The sequence below is a fragment of the Prunus avium genome, chromosome 7, assembly GCF_965620075.1.
Source record: "Prunus avium chromosome 7, drPruAviu1.hap1.1, whole genome shotgun sequence".
Lineage (NCBI taxonomy): Eukaryota > Viridiplantae > Streptophyta > Magnoliopsida > Rosales > Rosaceae > Prunus > Prunus avium.
The window spans coordinates 31,773,235-31,790,262 of NC_142290.1; the positions used below are offsets into that span (position 1 = coordinate 31,773,235).

The 17,028-nt window shown below is 37.3% G+C and overlaps 2 protein-coding genes across 2 annotated transcripts; both read left to right on the forward strand.

Moving 5' to 3' along the window:
• Positions 1 to 4,582: 4,582 nt before the first annotated feature.
• LOC148293333 (uncharacterized) lies at positions 4,583 to 6,398 on the forward strand. The gene is made up of 3 exons (XM_088244684.1): positions 4,583 to 5,009; positions 5,405 to 5,654; positions 5,804 to 6,398. The coding sequence occupies exons 1-3, from the start codon at positions 4,583 to 4,585 to the stop codon at positions 6,396 to 6,398; spliced, it is 1,272 nt and encodes a 423-aa protein (XP_088100810.1).
• Positions 6,399 to 11,651: 5,253 nt separating this feature from the next.
• LOC110753013 (protein SKU5 SIMILAR 14) lies at positions 11,652 to 14,970 on the forward strand. Its single transcript, XM_021953807.2, has 8 exons — positions 11,652 to 11,879; positions 11,969 to 12,078; positions 12,762 to 13,032; positions 13,223 to 13,319; positions 13,435 to 13,780; positions 13,881 to 14,246; positions 14,329 to 14,407; positions 14,523 to 14,970. Exons 1-8 carry the CDS (start codon positions 11,733 to 11,735, stop codon positions 14,751 to 14,753), a joined length of 1,647 nt encoding a protein of 548 aa, XP_021809499.2. The 5' UTR covers positions 11,652 to 11,732; the 3' UTR covers positions 14,754 to 14,970.
• The last annotated feature ends 2,058 nt before the right edge of the window (positions 14,971 to 17,028 follow it).

A 17,028-nucleotide genomic window follows, 5' to 3' on the forward strand; every position in this document is an offset into this window, starting at 1 on the left:
TTTATGCCCTTGTGGTGGATAATCTTAGTGCCTAAATTATGAATACAATTATCGATTACTCTAAATAAAAGATAACAATGAGATAGTTTTCTAGAATCCTTGTGCATGCAGCCCAGGCTTGACCAAGCCCAAAGCTTAAGTTTGGTAGAATTTAGTAAAAAGAGGAAAAAAATAACAAAAATGAGGTGAATTGTTCTGCCACTGCTCAAGGCTTTGAGAACATTTGTTATATATATATATATATATATATATATATATATATATATATATATATATATATATATATATATATATATATATATATATACAGAAATTCTCTTATGCGGATATCCGGACGTTATTATTGTGCGGACGCCGTGTGTTTTGTACTACCCCTCTCTGTTTTCCTGCTTGTTTACAATAAGATCCGCACGATAATAACGTGCGCACATCCGGATAAGAGAATAACTATATATATATATTCCTTGCATACAGGCCTTGGTAAATTCTACCCAAATTCGGAATTAGACGACCCAATATAAGTAGTAAACGTACAAGAACTTTTGAACTATGTTTATATGGATTGAATTGAACTTCAAATTATTTGGTGCACTTATGAGAATATGAAACTAATATTGTCATATTGGAGGGAACTATATACTAACCTTGTGCTCTTTCTGCATGGCCCCATGTTAACCAGTAGAGAGAGAGAGAGAGAGAGAGAGAGAGAGAGAGAGAGCAGTCGAGGAATTGGTTGGCGCAAATTGCAAGTCTGTGTGTCTTCTTATAGTAATTGGTAAGAATGTTGAAGGGAGGCTTAAAAATCCCATGATGGGCACATGATGAGAATTGAATGTCACGTGTGTTGGAATTGAATTCCATAACACCTGGATATGCCCCAAATCATAGTATTTAACAAAAGCTAGAAGATGGATCTTGTTCTTGTTTTCCCCATGAGATCTGTTCTTGGGATCCATTGCCAATTCTACTCTAAAAGTTGACTTGCCCATCAAAAAAGCTTTTCATTGACTTTACACTTTATGTACTAGGAGGGTGTTCATACTAACATTAATAATCTGTTTAATTTATAAACACAGTCTAATTGTCAAAAATAAATGCTTAATTGTTTAGTGTAGCTTTCTAAATCTACCAAGTATATGCTCTATATATCCTTGTATAAATATACTTAAAATACAACCAATAATGTCATAAAGATTGACTTCTCAATGTCCTAAGTTATCAATGTAACATATTTTCTTCCACTGACTTGTATTGTTGTACTTGTACATATGAAACATATTTTTTATCAATACCCTAGTCTATACCATGTCTCATAGGGTAAGATGTAGGTTCCAGCAGTCTTTATATTCTGCACCCTTCTCCCTTAAATTGGCTATGTATTTATGAACTCACACATGTTAGGTTAGTTCACTTTGCTTCTAGTTGTAATAACTTTAGGACACAAGTTATACGGTTTTTCTATGTTAAGGATGGGTTTATTGTAAATGTCCACACATCCTTCGTAGGGCTACACAACAATGTATTTTAATGGTCAAAACTGTCTATGTTTAGATCATCATTCACGCATTATTTCTACATATTACATCCAGATTGAAAGTTGTTTTGGTCATCTAAAATGTGCAAAAAATGTAGTTTGCTAGATAAAAGTGAAACAAAAATATGGATACTTGGATAGCTAAACAATTTCTAACTTAACTGATATTTTACATGGATAATCCTTGAAAGAGAACATAAAAGTTGGATGAATCCGAGTATTGATTTAGAACCCATAAATAGAATGTCCTTCGTTTAAGGTAAATAACGACATCCTTACTATAGAAAGCCTCTCCAATTATAAACTCATATCCTAAGTTTTTAAATTCTAAATGATATGGTAATTAATGTTTTATTTGCTCATGTATAAACTCACGATAAGTTTTATTTATTTACAATTAATAAGCAACCGTCATGTTATGTATCACGCCGGTTAGTATTAAAAAGTTGAAATCGTAGTTGGCGCTCGTAGTTGCTCTTTAGTGATGCGATATACCATTAGTACAGATCATGAACGTGAATCACTCCCCATTAAAATGAAAAGAAAAGGGTCTAAATGTAAAGTTGCAAGTAGCTAGCTATAGCAAAGTGTGTTTGTTTGTTCGAGACTGAAGAAGCCCAACTTATTTAAGCTTTGTTGAAAGATTTGAACTCTACTGTGATTAAAAATATGAGGCTGGATGTACCATCATTGAATATTCCTCCTATCTACTCTCCCTCCCCCCTCCTCCCCCGCCCCAACAAGTTGCTTTCCTACAGGGGATCAGTTGACCTAGCCAAATTCTTAGTCTAACAAAGCTTTTGAGAGATGGAAGAGAGCAAGTGGGATATGAATCCTATGCAGCACATGCACATAAGTTCTACCCTACACTGCATTATCATTAGGCTGCAACCTCGGCAGGTCAGACCATGATTCATAAACTAAGCATCAGTGGGTCTAATCTTGTATCTGATTCGTCCATGCATGGTCAACAGTCAATTCACCATTTAAACTGAACCAAGTTGTACCTTATAAAACCCAGTTATATATGAGCTACATGGATGGGCTCAGTCAGCATTCAAATATGTCATGCACATGTCCAATATAGATCCCTAAAGTTTCTATTTTCTAGACATATACCCATAACTTTATAAATCTATATGTAAAACCCAATTTCAAATTTAAATGACTAGTAGGATATAAGAGGTCATAGTATTCCTATGTTTTTACATCGTTGCCACCAGACTTCATATTTTATTTATAATTTATTTCAAGCATTTCATTAACTGCCATAATTGTAATTAATACTCCCTATTAATAGCATATCAATCACCCCATTTCTTTCGGTTATCATTCCCTCACATATTGGCCCCTAAAATTGCAAACCAAAAAAATATATATGTATTCAATAATGTACCTATGAAAAATATAAATATAAATATATAAGTATAAAAATATAAATATATTATTTAAATAAAATATAGGTATATTATTTACCCAAATTTTTTTTAAAAAAAAACTAAGTCAGTTACTCAGTAATTGAAATTTCCGTACATTTTTCATAAATTAAAAATAGGGACACAATAATTTATAGAAAATATAGGTACATTATTTACTCATAGGTAAATTATTGTACAATACACCTATGAATGTGTATAGGTACATTATTTGGAGAGGAAAAATAGGTTCATTTATATATAATAATAAAAAAAGGGTACATTGTTTTACTAGGTACATTATTAGAGAGAAAAAAATAGGTACATTATTTGGAGAGAGAAAATAGGTTCATTTAATAAAAAATTGTTTTTCATAAAACAAACAATAAGATCAAATTATTTTTCATAAAACAAAAAAATAGGTACTTTATTTAGAGAAAAAAGGGTGCATTATTTAAAGAAAAAAATAGGTTCATTTAAAAAAAATGATTTTCATAAAACAAACAATAAATAGATTATCAAAATATTTTTCAACATAATTAGAATGTACACTATTATTCATAATACTATAATAAAATAGATTACTAGTAGTATAATTCATAAAAGGAAAACATCATATTTTTTATATTAAATAAACCAAAATGTTAATCACATGTAGATTACTAATACGTTAATGTTGAATTTAATATTTAATTATAAATAAGTTTCTAAATTAATTCCTACATCCATTACAACCATTTGAAGATCTTTCCAAATTCAACGTGTGTCATTAGTTACACCCCCACATAATACGTTAACTTGTAAATATGGGTAGTTTTGGAATCCAAAAAATATAAAAACTCAGATTTTAAGCTAGATTAGGTAACTTGCTTACTTGGATCCTAGTCACGGGTTTTATTTTAAAAAATTGAGTATTTTAAATAGAAAAATAGAGGAAAGGGTTGTAAGTGATTAAAAATGAATTTTATGAGTCTAAGCTCAATTTACTATAAATAATAATACCATATTGGAAAGTGCAAAGGAAGGAAGAGGACAAGACCCATGAAAACCTTGAATGATATCCGGATGGCAAGTATCTAGCTGCTGCCTCAAATATATAAATTGTCTGTCTAAGTAAATTGTGTCTTCTGTTGAAATGTAAATTATTTACTGGTTTAAGTCTTTTAGCTAGATAGGTGTAAGGCTTAGATTTAATCCTAGAGTGTAGGTCTCATAGGTCCTAGCTCATGCCAAGTGTGCAGCTCATATTGCTGACACTAAATTGTATGGCTGAGATCATATATATTCTTTGTTGTACAAAAGGAATATTTCTGTTAGAATGAAAAGTGTGTGAGTACGTTGTATTTCTAGCGATATTGGAGCTAAGTAACAATCTCTCTCTTTCTCTCACATCATCTCTCTATTTTCTCTGCTGCATTTCTTCATATACTTCCTCTACAAGAAAACTTCTACTCTGTCAAAACTCCAACATGGTATCAGGAGCGAAGGTTCATATCTAAGGCTGGGCGTCGTGGAATCTTAGTGAGCTAGCTGAGCTACTCTCTATTTCTGGTCTCATGTGGCTGGATCTGGAGTGGGAGAGCTACGTGTTCCCATTTTCAATGGCAGCAATTACGATTTTTGGAGAATCAAGATGTGTACGATCTTCAAGTCCTACAAACTTTGGGATATGGTGGAAATTGGTTTCGAACCACCAGTGAAGAAGGAAGATGGTGAAACTCTGACTGCAGCTCAGAAGCTCACCTTGGAGGAGAATGTTGCAAAGGATGATAAGGCATTGGGACTGATCCAGAATGCAGTTTTGGATGACATTTTCCCCAGAATTTCTTTGAAGGAGTCAACCAAGGAAGCATGTGAAATCATGCAGCAAGAATTCAGAGGAGACAAGAAGGTAAGATCTGTGAAACTTCAAGCCCTTAGAAGGGAATTTGAATACACTCGCATGCATGATGATGAATCTCTATATGGATATGTCACTAAACGGCTTGAGCTAGTAAATCAAATGAAGGCATATGGTGAAGAGTTAACTGAGCAAAGAATTGTTCAAAAATGGTTGATCAGTTTGTCCAGAGAATATGATTCCATTGCTGAAGTTATAGAGGAAACCAAGGATACATAATCTATAGGGGTTCATGAGGTTATATGCTCCCTAAAATCCCATGAACAACGATTACTAAGGCATAATGAGAGAGTGACAGAAAAGGCATTTTCCAGCCTAAATGTGGGTTCTAGAGACCAATCAAACACAGGACAAGCAGGTAGTTCAAAGTCTAAAAGAATTGGAAATTTCAGAAAGGGAAGAAGTGGGATACCAAGTATGAAAACAATTCCAAAAAGGAAAATCAGACTGAAGGAGCCAAGGTTCCTTGCAAAACTTGTGACAAGTTGCACTATGGTGTTTGTTGGTTCAAAGGCAAACCTAAATGTTATAAATGTGATTGTTTTGGTCATATAGCCAAAGATTGCAAAGGAAAACTTGATCAAGCTACTAACTATGCATCACACAAAGAGGAAGAAGGTACCATGTTCTATGCTTGCCATGCTGCTGCAATAGTGAAAAATAATGGTGTGTGGTATGTGGACAGTGCATGTAGCAACCACATGACTTCACATGCATCACTTCTAGTTCATATTGATACCAAGGTCACTGCAAAAGTAAAAATGGGCACTAGTGACTTGGTGCAAGAAACTGTAAAGGAACTCTGGTAATTGACACTAAATCTGGGCTTAGATACATTAAAGAAGTCATGCTTGTACCAGGGTTGGATGAGAACTTACTTAGTGTGGGTCAGATGGTAGAACATGGCTATTATCTGGTTTTTGGAAGTTCAAAGGTGGAAATATTTGATGACAGGTCAATGGAAAATTTGGTGGCAAAAGTTTCCATGACAGGAAATAGATGTTTTCCACTCTCACTAAAGTATGCAAATTCTGTGGCTATGAAGGCAACTATTGAAGAATCCACTTGGTGTTGGCATAGGAGGTTCGGTCACTTGAATCTGCAGAGTTTGAGGTTGGTACAACAAAAAGAACTGGTCTATGGCTTGCCTGAAATTGGCAAAATAGAGAGAATTTGTCAAGGGTGTGCAATTGGAAAAGCACACAGAGAAGCTTTTGGTAAAGAGAAAACGTGGAGAGCAAGTGTGCCATTGGAGCTGGTTCATTCAGATGTCTGTGGACCAATGCAGACTACATCAATAGGTGGAAACAAATATTTTTTGACCTTCATTGATGACTGCACTAGGATGTGCTGGGTGTATTTCATGCAGTTTAAGTCAAAAGTGTTTAATATATTCAAGAAGTTTAAGGCTATGGTGGAATTGCAAAGTGGCTACAAAATCAAGAAACTTAGAAGTGACAGAGGTGGAGAATACACTTCCACTGAATTTCTGCAGTTTTGTGAAGAAATTGGCTTGGAAAGACAACTAACTGTGGCCTACTCACCTTAGCAAAATGGAGTTACTGAGAGAAAGAACAGGACAATAGTAGAAATGAGCAAGGCAATGATGAATGAGAAGAAACTCCCATACATGTTCTGGGGAGAGGCAGTGCATATTGCTGTATACATTCAAAATAGATGTCCTACAAAGGCTTTAGATAACATAACTCCTTTTGAAGCCTTTAGTGGGAGAAAACCTGGAATTAAGCACTTGAGAGTGTTTGGTTCTATCTGTTTTTGCCATGTTCCTAATCAATTGAGGTCTAAATTGGCAGACTCAACTGTGAAAAGCATTTTTGTTGGCTATGGCAAATGTGAAAAAGGCTTCAGAGTATACAACCTGCAGACAAATAAGATAACTGTGTCTAGAAGTGTCATTTTTTTATGAAGGTGCATTATGGGATTGGGACAAACAGATTGTGGAGTATGTCACGGTTCCAATGAGCTTTGAAGACAATTTTGGAGGTACTGAAGAAGAGTATGAAGTCACAGCTTCATTTACACCAGAAACACAGATTGACAATATCTCCAACTCAACTGAGATGACCACAGATGTTTATGTAGGGGCCTTTTTCTTCCGGCAGCAAGTGGGTTGGGCTGATGAAATTCTCCCCTTTGTCTGAGTTCGAAAATTAAGCCCCAAAATGCTTCGAAAGGGCAGCAAAGCCTTAGGAAGTATTTTGGTTATCTTCTCCAACAAAAACAACAGCAACTTACAGATAATTTCTTCACATTTACAAATAAACTTTTGGGCTTGGCATGAGAGCAGAATTATCATGGGTTTAGCACTTTAGGAGAGAGAACGTGGGTTCCTATGAAGGTCAGAGGTTCTAATGGAAGAGAGGAGAGGTTCTAAGGAGGATTGGTGGAGAGTTTTGGGTGATTTTCGTAGCTTCCGGCAGCTTGACGGTGACTCTGTCAAAGCTTCTGTCAATATGCCAAAACAGGGGAAATAAGGGAAAAAATGGGCAAGGATAGCATGAAAATTTGCTGGGTTTTGCATGCAAGAGAGGAAGCTTGCTCTCTGAAGGTTGTGGGTTGTGTTGTGTTGGGTAGAAGAGGCCCTATTTATAGTTGCTGGGGTTTGTTCTTCTCCAAGAAACCCTAATGGTTTCTTCCCAATCTAGGTAAGCTTTCCTCTTCCTTTCTTCTCCTCTTTCTTGACTTACTTCATGGTGGCAAAGTCAGCTCTGCCCAATCCCGCAAAATCAGAGATTTTGGGTGCTCCAAGTTTCTTCCAGCGGCTGCCTCAGAGGGGAACTTCCCTTTTTCACCCATCTTCTTTCTCCTCTTTCTTCCTCTTTCCATGGCCAAATCTGCTGAAGGAAAGAAAGTGGGTGCGCCTACTGGTTTAAGGAATGGCATCCTTCCTTGCGTGTTAATATCCCTTGGTTCCTTGAAGGATTTTTGCTTGGAACTTGCTCCCAAGCCTCCCAGCAGCCAATCACGTGTGGACTCTCCAAGCTCCTTCGTGATTTTCTCTCCCAGCTGAGTGCCAAGACTTGTGCACACTTTTTATTCTAATTACATAGGCTTTTTAAGTCCACCACATGATTCATCTAATGGATGGGATAATCTGATCAAGTGTTGGGCCTTTTAGTTGGCTTATTCTAATTGGGGCAATGGGCTATTTTGGTTGGAGTAATGGGGCTATTTTCTCTCTTGTGCTTACCCACATTTGGGCCTAAAAAATGGGCTTGAGTCCCGAGGCCCCCAAGCGACCCGAGACTTCCATTTCTCGACCCATCGATGGGCCCCATGATAACTTGTCACCATCCATACCACAACCCACTCAAGCAAGCCCCGGGCATTTGAGTGGCTTGGGCCCACTTAAGCTTGTTGTGGGATAATAATTTCTCGCTTGGCATGGCATGTCGCTTGGCGTGCTTTTTTTAAGTATGACGCTTGATAGGACGATTGGCACGAATTTGCAGTGCTAAATGCATCCTTATAAATTTAATCTCAGCTTCTGTCATGATATATTTCTATTTTGGCGTGGCATGTAGGATATGGCTCGTGCATGGCGGACTTTTGTGCACTTCAAATCGAGTCTTTTTTTCAATAATATGTCATCTTGGGCCTGGAATTTATTCGGGCCCAACCATGGATTTTTTGGGCCTCAACAGTTTCAAATGCAGATTCACCAGATGGATCACCAAGCTCTACACCTGTGAAACTCAGAGATATCATTAAGATCTATGCTAGATGCAATATGAGCATCATTGAACCAAAAAGTTTTTCTGAAGCTTCAAGGGATAAAGCTTGGAATAAGGCAATGGAGATAGAAATGGAGATGATTGAGAAGAATGAAACTTGGGAACTAGTGGACAGACCAAGTGAAAAACCTGTAATTGGTGTTAAATGGGTCTATAAAACTAAACTGAACCTTGATGGCTCAATATAGAAGCATAAGGCTAGGCTGGTAGTTAAAGGCTATGCACAGAAGCCTGGAATTGACTTCAATGAGACTTTTGCTCCTGTGGCCAGACTAGATACCATCAGAACTCTCATAGCATTGGCATCTCAAAAGGGGTGGAAGTTATACCAGTTAGGTGTTAAATATGCATTTCTAAATGGTGTACTTAAGGAAGAAGTGCAATGTTGATCAGCCTGACGGATTTGTGGTTCCAAACTATGAGGATAAGGTGTATAAACTGAAGAAAGCTCTGTATGATTTAAAACAGGCTCCAAGAGCCTGGTATGAGGAGATCAATGCCTATCTTATTAGCTGTGGATATGTCAGAAGCACAAGTGAGGCCACATTGTACTGCAAGACTAAGGAAGACTCTGGAACACTAATTGTCTCAATCTATGTTGATGACATTGTGTATACAGGAAGCAGTGGGGAATTGATTGCAGAGTTCAAGTCTGAAATGATGAGAAGGTATGAAATGACTGACTTAGGCCTTTTATATCATTTCCTTGGTATGGCAGTGATTCAAACTGAATCCTGCATTTTCATAAACGAAAAGAAGTATGCACTGACATTGTTGAGCAAGTTTGGCTTGAAACAATGTAAACCAGTTAGTACTCCTCTTGTGGTAAGTGAAAAATTGTGCAAGGATGATGGAAGTGATCCTGCAGATGAGAGTGAATACAGGCAGATTGTGGGTAGTTTGTTATACTTGACAGCTACAAAACCTGACATAATGTTTGCAGCCAGCTTATTAGCTAGGTTCATGCATTGTCCAACAAAGAAACACTATGGAACAGTTAAGAGGGTGCTGAGGTATATCCAAGGCACAATTGATTTTGGTATTGAAAATCAGAAGGGAATAGAAGTTGTCCTAATTGGATATTGTGATAGTGACTGGAGTGGAAGTCAAGATGACATGAGAAGCACCTCTGGCTATGCTTTCTCTTTTGGCAGTGGAGTGTTTTCTTGGCCATCAGTCAAGCAACACAGTGTTGCTCTCTCCACAGCTGAAGCTGAGAATGTTAGTGCCAGTGAAGCTACCACACATGCTATATGGTTGAGGTTTGTTCTAGAGGATTTTGGAGAATTGCAAACTGATGCAACTCCATTAATGGTGGATAATACTTCTGCTATTGCAATGACAAGAAATCCAGTCTTTCATCAAAAGACCAAGCACATCAACCGCAGGTATCACTTCATTCGAGATGCCTTACAAGATGGTGTAGTGGATTTAAGGTATTGCAAGTCTGAAGAACAAGTGGCTGACATTTTCACTAAAGCTCTACCTAAAGATCGATGCAACTATTTGAGAGGACTACTTGGTGTTAAACCAGTTAACAATTTAGAAGGGAATGTTGAAATGTAAATTATTTACTGGTTTAAGTCTTTTAGCTAGACAGGTGTAAGACTTAGATTTAATCCTAAAGTGTAGGTCTCATAGGTCCTAGCTCATGCCAAGTGTGCAGCTCATATTGCTGACACTAAATTGTATGGCTGAGATCATATTCTTTGCTGTACAAAAAGAATGTTTCTGTTAGAATGAAAAGTGTGTGAGTACGTTGCGTTTCTAGCGATATTGGAGCTGAGTAACAATCTCTCTCTTTCTCTCACATCATCTCTCTATTGTCTCTGCTGCATTTCTTCATATACTTCGTCTACAAGAAAACTTCTACTCTGTCAAAACTCCAACATCTTCCACATAGACAAAATGCTTACATTAGTTGTTAAATGTGTTTGTTAATTCTATATGAATTATTGTAATTGAGTGTTTAATTTATATCACATGAACGTAGATTTTTATGATTTATTTTCACAAAAGGTTGAATATTTACATGATAGTTTTATAGTCCACACACTCACAACAAGATTATACAAGTAAAATAGAATTAGCCATAACTAACTAGCTACTGAATTCATCACCATCGATTTGAGTCGAACACCAGATATTCTTTAACTAAATAGAGACAAATACCACTAAATGAAAAGTTAATTGGAATCACATATGAACATGAATAACTGATCACAAAATACAACCTTTAATGTAGATTACTCATTGGCTTTCAGCTGCCGCATTATTTCACCAAAAAAGAACAAAGAGGTTCTCTGTCCTTGTGGCTGGTGGATAGCCCAAAAGGGCATTTTTGGTCCCGAAATTTTATACATATTTCTGCGTTACAGCCTTAACATGCTACAGCTATTTCCAAAGTTGCAGAATTATGGGAAAAGGAAAATGGCAGAAACAATATGATCTGCATGTGACACCGATTAGTTTCGCTTTCTTCTTAACAAAACTACATAAGTTGATTTCCAGAAGAAGAAAAAAAACAGGAACAAACAAACTACAGAAGCCTCAGAACCAAACAAAACAAAAACAAGTGGGGTTGCATTTAATTTGTTGAACAAGCATTGTGCTTTCACATTAACTGTAGGCATGTGTTGGGATCATAAATAGAACCACCAATGATGAGTTTCATTATCCATATTTATGAGAGAACCCTAAACTTTAATGTTTAATGGAAGGAATAGTCAAAGAAATTAAAAGAGAAAAACAGACCGAAAGGAGGAAAAGTAATATAATTTCAACATCACTGGCGCAATTAGAGGCGGTTTATGGACAAAGTGTGACACACAGTTTCACTTTAACTCACGAATGATGGGTTCAAATTGGCTTCGAATCTAAGCAATGGGGAATTATCATCACGAGAAAACGCGTTTATACGAAAACATTGATGGTTGGATAAAATTAAAAACAGATTTTATTTTAGAAAAGGAAAAGTAGGACACATTTGGTGAAGCACTTTTTCCCGCGCTGCTGCTATAAAAAGCTGTCACTAACTGCTCATACCTCATCCAATGTGACCAAAACAAAAGGGATTAAATTAAACTCAAATACCTTGTTTTGAGAATTTGCATTTTGCAGGGACGACAATGGAGAAAAAAGCAGTCTTGCTCCACTTGGTTTGTGGGGTTTTGGCTGTTTTCAGCGTTGCTGTGGTGAAAGCAGAAGACCCATATAAGTTTTACACTTGGACTGTGACTTATGGGACTCGTTCTCCTCTTGGCGTTCCTCAACAGGTTGGTGGTCTTTGCCATTTTGCATTGTCAGTTCTGTTTTTGGAGCTCTTGGATTTTTCTGAAAAATTGGGTCTTTTGGTGTTTTGAAGGTAATCCTTATCAATGGTCAATTTCCTGGCCCTAGACTTGATGTGGTCACCAATGACAACATTATCCTCAACCTTATTAACAAGCTGGACCAACCTTTTCTCCTAACATGGTGAGTTCAGTTCAGCCTTCCATTTACTTCTAATTCTTTTCTGTTTTTGTTTTTGTTGATGTTATGGTATTTCTTGGCTCAGGGTTCTCATTCCCAGTCCGTTTGCTCAAATGCCCTAGTCATTTTTATTTTATTTTACTGAGGCAATGAAAAGTTCCTTGCTTTTCTAGGGCTTAACTTAGAACAGCCACATAATGCTGGTTCAGTATCTGACATAAAGAAATAAAGAACTGCTGGTGGGCATATTTTCCTTAAATTTATGTTAAGCTGCTAAGGAATTTTAGGATGAAAATTAGAAAGAAATTTAAGCAAACTTACTGCATTAGGGTTGCTTGTGTGGATGATTTTGTTCCTAGATTTTGATTGATGGGAAATGTGAGCTAGAAAGTCTTAATTGAGTTTTGTTTCATCTCTTTTTCCCCTACATTTATGTGCCACCCCACCAGACGAAACAATTAGGTACCTCTTCATTTAGGATTTGCATAGTTGAAGCATTGATTGCACTGGTTTACATGTAGCTTATGGGATGGTTAAAAGTTATAGAAATGGTGAAAAGAATCATATTGTTATAAGTCTCACAAATCTTCATTTCTGTTCTTGTATTCAATGTCTGAAAATTTTGATTGTGGCATTCAGCATAGTGACATTCATAACAACAAATTAATTTTCTTGGCCACAACCAGGAATGGGATTAAACAGAGGAAGAACTCATGGCAAGATGGGGTATTGGGAACCAATTGCGCCATCCCTCCAAACTCAAACTACACCTACAAGTTTCAGGCCAAGGATCAGATAGGTTCCTTCACATATTTCCCATCAACGCAATTGCACAGAGCTGCTGGAGCGTTTGGAGGGATCAATATCTACGAGAGACCTCGGATCCCAATCCCTTTTCCAAACCCTGATGGAGATTTCACTTTACTTGTTGGTGATTGGTACAACACCAGCCATAAGGTAAGAAACATATGACTATGATATATGCCATTCTATATGTGATTTTGTTAAATTGTTGAAATCTATTAAGCAGATGATATTGTTAAGAGGTATTTTCTGCTGGTACTGTCCAACCTCACTGCTTTGAAAGTGTTTGATAGACATTTTTGCATGTTAGTTTACTTAAGCCATCATCCTGTGATGTTTGCAGGAATTGCAGCAAACTTTGGACTCAGGAAAGTCTCTTCCTTTTCCTGCTGGTGTTCTTATAAATGGCCAAACAAGTAACACCTTCAGTGGTGATCAAGGTAGTGCTCAATCTTGATTTCAAACACTTGGACCATTCTTAGTTCTCTGGGAAATATTTTAACCTTTACTTTGATGAAAAATGTTCAACTATGTTTTTCCTTGGTATGATTGCAGGCAAAACATATATGTTCAGGATCTCAAATGTGGGCTTGTCAACCTCATTAAACTTCCGGATTCAGGGTCATTCACTGAAGTTAGTTGAAGTTGAAGGATCTCACACAATTCAGAACACATACGACTCTCTTGATGTACATGTTGGCCAATCAGTGGCTGTCCTTGTAACCCTAAATCAACCTCCAAAGGACTACTACATTGTTGCATCCACACGATTCACTAAGCAAGTTCTTACAGCTACTTCAGCGCTACACTACACAAACTCTCACACCCCAGTTTCTGGACCTGTGCCTGCCGGTCCTACTTACCAAATACATTGGTCTGTGAAGCAAGCCAGAACTTTCAGGTATATATTTTAGAAGATTAAAGCGTATTGAGCCTCAGATGTGTAAGACTTTAGACCACAATGATTTAGGTTGGTATTTTGAACTTGGTTTTTCTTGCAGGTGGAATTTGACAGCAAGTGCAGCCAGGCCTAATCCTCAGGGCTCATACCATTATGGAAGGATCACACCAACAAAGACAATTCTATTGGCCAATTCAGCTCCTATGATAAACGAGAAGCAGCGTTACGCATTCAACAGAGTCTCCTATGTTAACCCTGATACCCCTCTAAAGCTTGCTGATTACTTCAACATCTCTGGTGTCTACAGCTCTGATTCCTTCCAAACCGTTCCCTCCAGTGGCTCCGCATTCGTAGCTACCCCTGTAGTGCCAACCTCACTCCACGACTACCACGAAATTGTTTTCCAAAACAATGAAAACACCCTCCAATCTATGCATCTAGATGGTTATGATTTCTGGGTTGTTGGGTATGTCAAATGTGCTTTCTTGCATTTTAAGCTTTTGAAATCAACGAGCAGACTATAATCTTTATTGTTTGAACAAATGCAGCTACGGTTTCGGAGAGTGGACACCTGCCAAGAGAAAAACATACAATCTAGTTGATGCTGTTACTAGACATACTGCTCAGGTAAAAGAAAGGCTGTGAATGGCAGCATATGCTTACTTGTTGACCTTCCAAATTAGCTTCAAATTTTGGTAAACTAAAATGTAATCTTTCTTCTTTTTGGTCTTTTCTTCTGAAGGTGTATCCAAACTCTTGGACCACAATATTGGTGTCCCTAGACAACCAAGGTATGTGGAACTTGAGGTCTGCTATATGGGAAAGGCAGTATCTCGGTCAACAGTTTTATCTCAGGGTTTGGAACCCAGTCCGCAGCCTTTACACTGAATATAACATTCCTTCAAATGCTCTTCTGTGTGGCAAAGCTCTTGGAAGGCACCCACAGAATGACCTTGAATTCTTCGGCGTCTAATTCTTGAGTCATGAAAGTTTGACTAAAGTGAGGACATGTTTCAGAAAAGAAAGTAAAAAGAGAAGATTCTTATTTAATATTTTCTTTTTCATATTTAGTTGTATAATTCTAAATTTAGGTATATTTTCCTTTGCCTTGTACGGGAAGTTATTGTATGCTACGGTTATATAATCTTCACATATATGTTGGCGAGTCCTTACAACAATGAGTTCCAACAATATATATATATATATATATATCTTAAGGTCTAAACTTTGCTTTTCTATTCTTTTTCGTTATGTTTTCTTTTGAAAGGGTCGCTTAAAATATAGGAGTTCAATTTTGCCGACCACTTTTAATTATGATTCACCATTTACCACTCCACTAATCATCTGTCACCATTGCGAAAGTTTAAGTGTAGTTATGATCACATGGCACATGAGATGACCATGATTAAAGATGGTGATAAACATAATTGTACTCTATTTAATTACCCAATATGACTATTAAGAAAAATAATAATAATAATTTGCTTGGATCCTATCCGTTGAGCCTAGTGGGTCATCCAAGGGCTAAACAACAAGAATTCTATAGTGAGGGCCTTATATATGGTCCTCAGGTGATATCATATCTCTTAATTGTTGGATTAAATTGGTTAGCCGTTGGATCAAATTAGTTAGTCTAATCCAACGATTAAGAGATAGAACCTCACCTAAGAGCCATGTATAAGACGGTCACTATAGAATGACATAGCATAACCCAATTGATTGGCTAAAAGTAACCCACTAATAGAGAGAGAGGGAGAGCGAGAGAGAGCAGTCAAGTAATTGCAAGTCTCTGTGTCTTATAGTAATTGGTATGAATGGTTGAAAGTGAGGCTTAAGAAAGAACCATTGGACTGGAGGGAACATAATTGGATTTAATAAAATCCCATCATGGCCACATGATGAGAATTGAATTTCACGTGTGTTGGAATTGAATTGCACGTGACATGTGTAATTTAACACCTTGTGTTCCCCATATGCCCCCAAATCATATTATTTAGGGTATACTAGTGATTTGCCCCTAAATTTGTACCTAATTTTCAATTAGCCCTCTATCCTTTTTTTTTAGAAAATTAAGGAACCGATTTTTTTCACCAATGTGCCTCTCGACGTCAAAATTTGGCACTTTCCATCCATTCTACCGTGAAGTTGGAGGTTAATTTGGTCATTTTGCGTCTCCACTGAACTGAACCCATGCTTCACCTATTAGTTCATTCGTTTTGGCTCATTTTTTCCCCCCAAAGAATTTTCCTCCATTTTCCCAACCTCCATTTTCGTACCCTAAACTAGAAGGGGATCTAGGGTTTAGGAGAAAACCCAATATTAGGAGATGAGGAGGTCCTTACCTGGCAGAAGTCATGGAGGTCATGGGTCATAAAGGCGGAATGCAGAAGGTGAAGAGGATAGTTCATGGATGGTGCCTTCAATCGTCTGCTACTGTGGTAAGACTGCGAAAATCCAAACATCTTGGACTGCTGCACATCCAGGGAGGAGGTTTTACATCTGTGGGAGGGTAAGTTTGTAATTGAAATTTGGTTTGCAGATTTGAAATTTGGGTTGTAATTGAAATGGAAGAATCCAATTCTACCGACAACCTATGGATCACAACCACTTAAACAATGAAAAGAAAGGGAAAGTTGAAGACTTACTATACTTGGGAGGCTGCCCACTACTTCGTACTTCGACAGGCATCTTTCTTGGTCAATACAGGTGTGTTGCTTCAAGATTCCTATGACAACCTGACCGATTTGTCAACATCAGCCACTATGCAGGTCGATTTCGTGAAATCCCCAATTCCCCCAAACTTTTGAATGCTCTGATCTCAACTTTTTTTTTTTTTTTGGAAAACTGACCTAGCCTCCTTCGACTTTTGGATTTACACTGGGTTGACTTGTGTGGACACACGAAAGGACTAAAGTGACCTCCATCTTCACGCCAGAATGGATGGAAAGTGCCAAATTCTGACGTCGAGGACACATTGGCGAAAAAAAATAGATCAGGTCCTTAATTTTCTTTAAAAAAAGGATAGAGGGCTAATTGAAAGCGAGGTACAAGTTCAGGGGGTAAATCACCAGTATACCCTATTATTTAACAAAAGCAAGAAGATGGATCTTGTTCTTGTTTTCCAAATGAGATCTGTCCTTGGGATCCATTGCCAATTCTACTCTAAAAGTTGACTTGCCCATCAAAAAAGCTTCTCATTGACTTTACACTTCAGGTACTAGGAGGGTGTTCATACTTACATTAATAAT

Coding starts and splice junctions, on each gene's coding strand:
- LOC110753013 (XM_021953807.2), top strand. CDS start 11,733: ATGGAGAAAAAAGCAGTCTTGCTCCACTTGGTTTGTGGGGTTTTGGCT. Junction 13,320..13,434: donor CACCTTCAGTGGTGATCAAG/GTAGTGCTCAAT, acceptor GTATGATTGCAG/GCAAAACATATATGTTCAGG. Junction 13,781..13,880: donor AAGCAAGCCAGAACTTTCAG/GTATATATTTTA, acceptor TTTTTCTTGCAG/GTGGAATTTGACAGCAAGTG.
- LOC148293333 (XM_088244684.1), top strand. CDS start 4,583: ATGTGTACGATCTTCAAGTCCTACAAACTTTGGGATATGGTGGAAATT. Junction 5,010..5,404: donor TGTTCAAAAATGGTTGATCA/GTTTGTCCAGAG, acceptor TTGGTCATATAG/CCAAAGATTGCAAAGGAAAA. Junction 5,655..5,803: donor GAAACTGTAAAGGAACTCTG/GTAATTGACACT, acceptor ATTTGATGACAG/GTCAATGGAAAATTTGGTGG.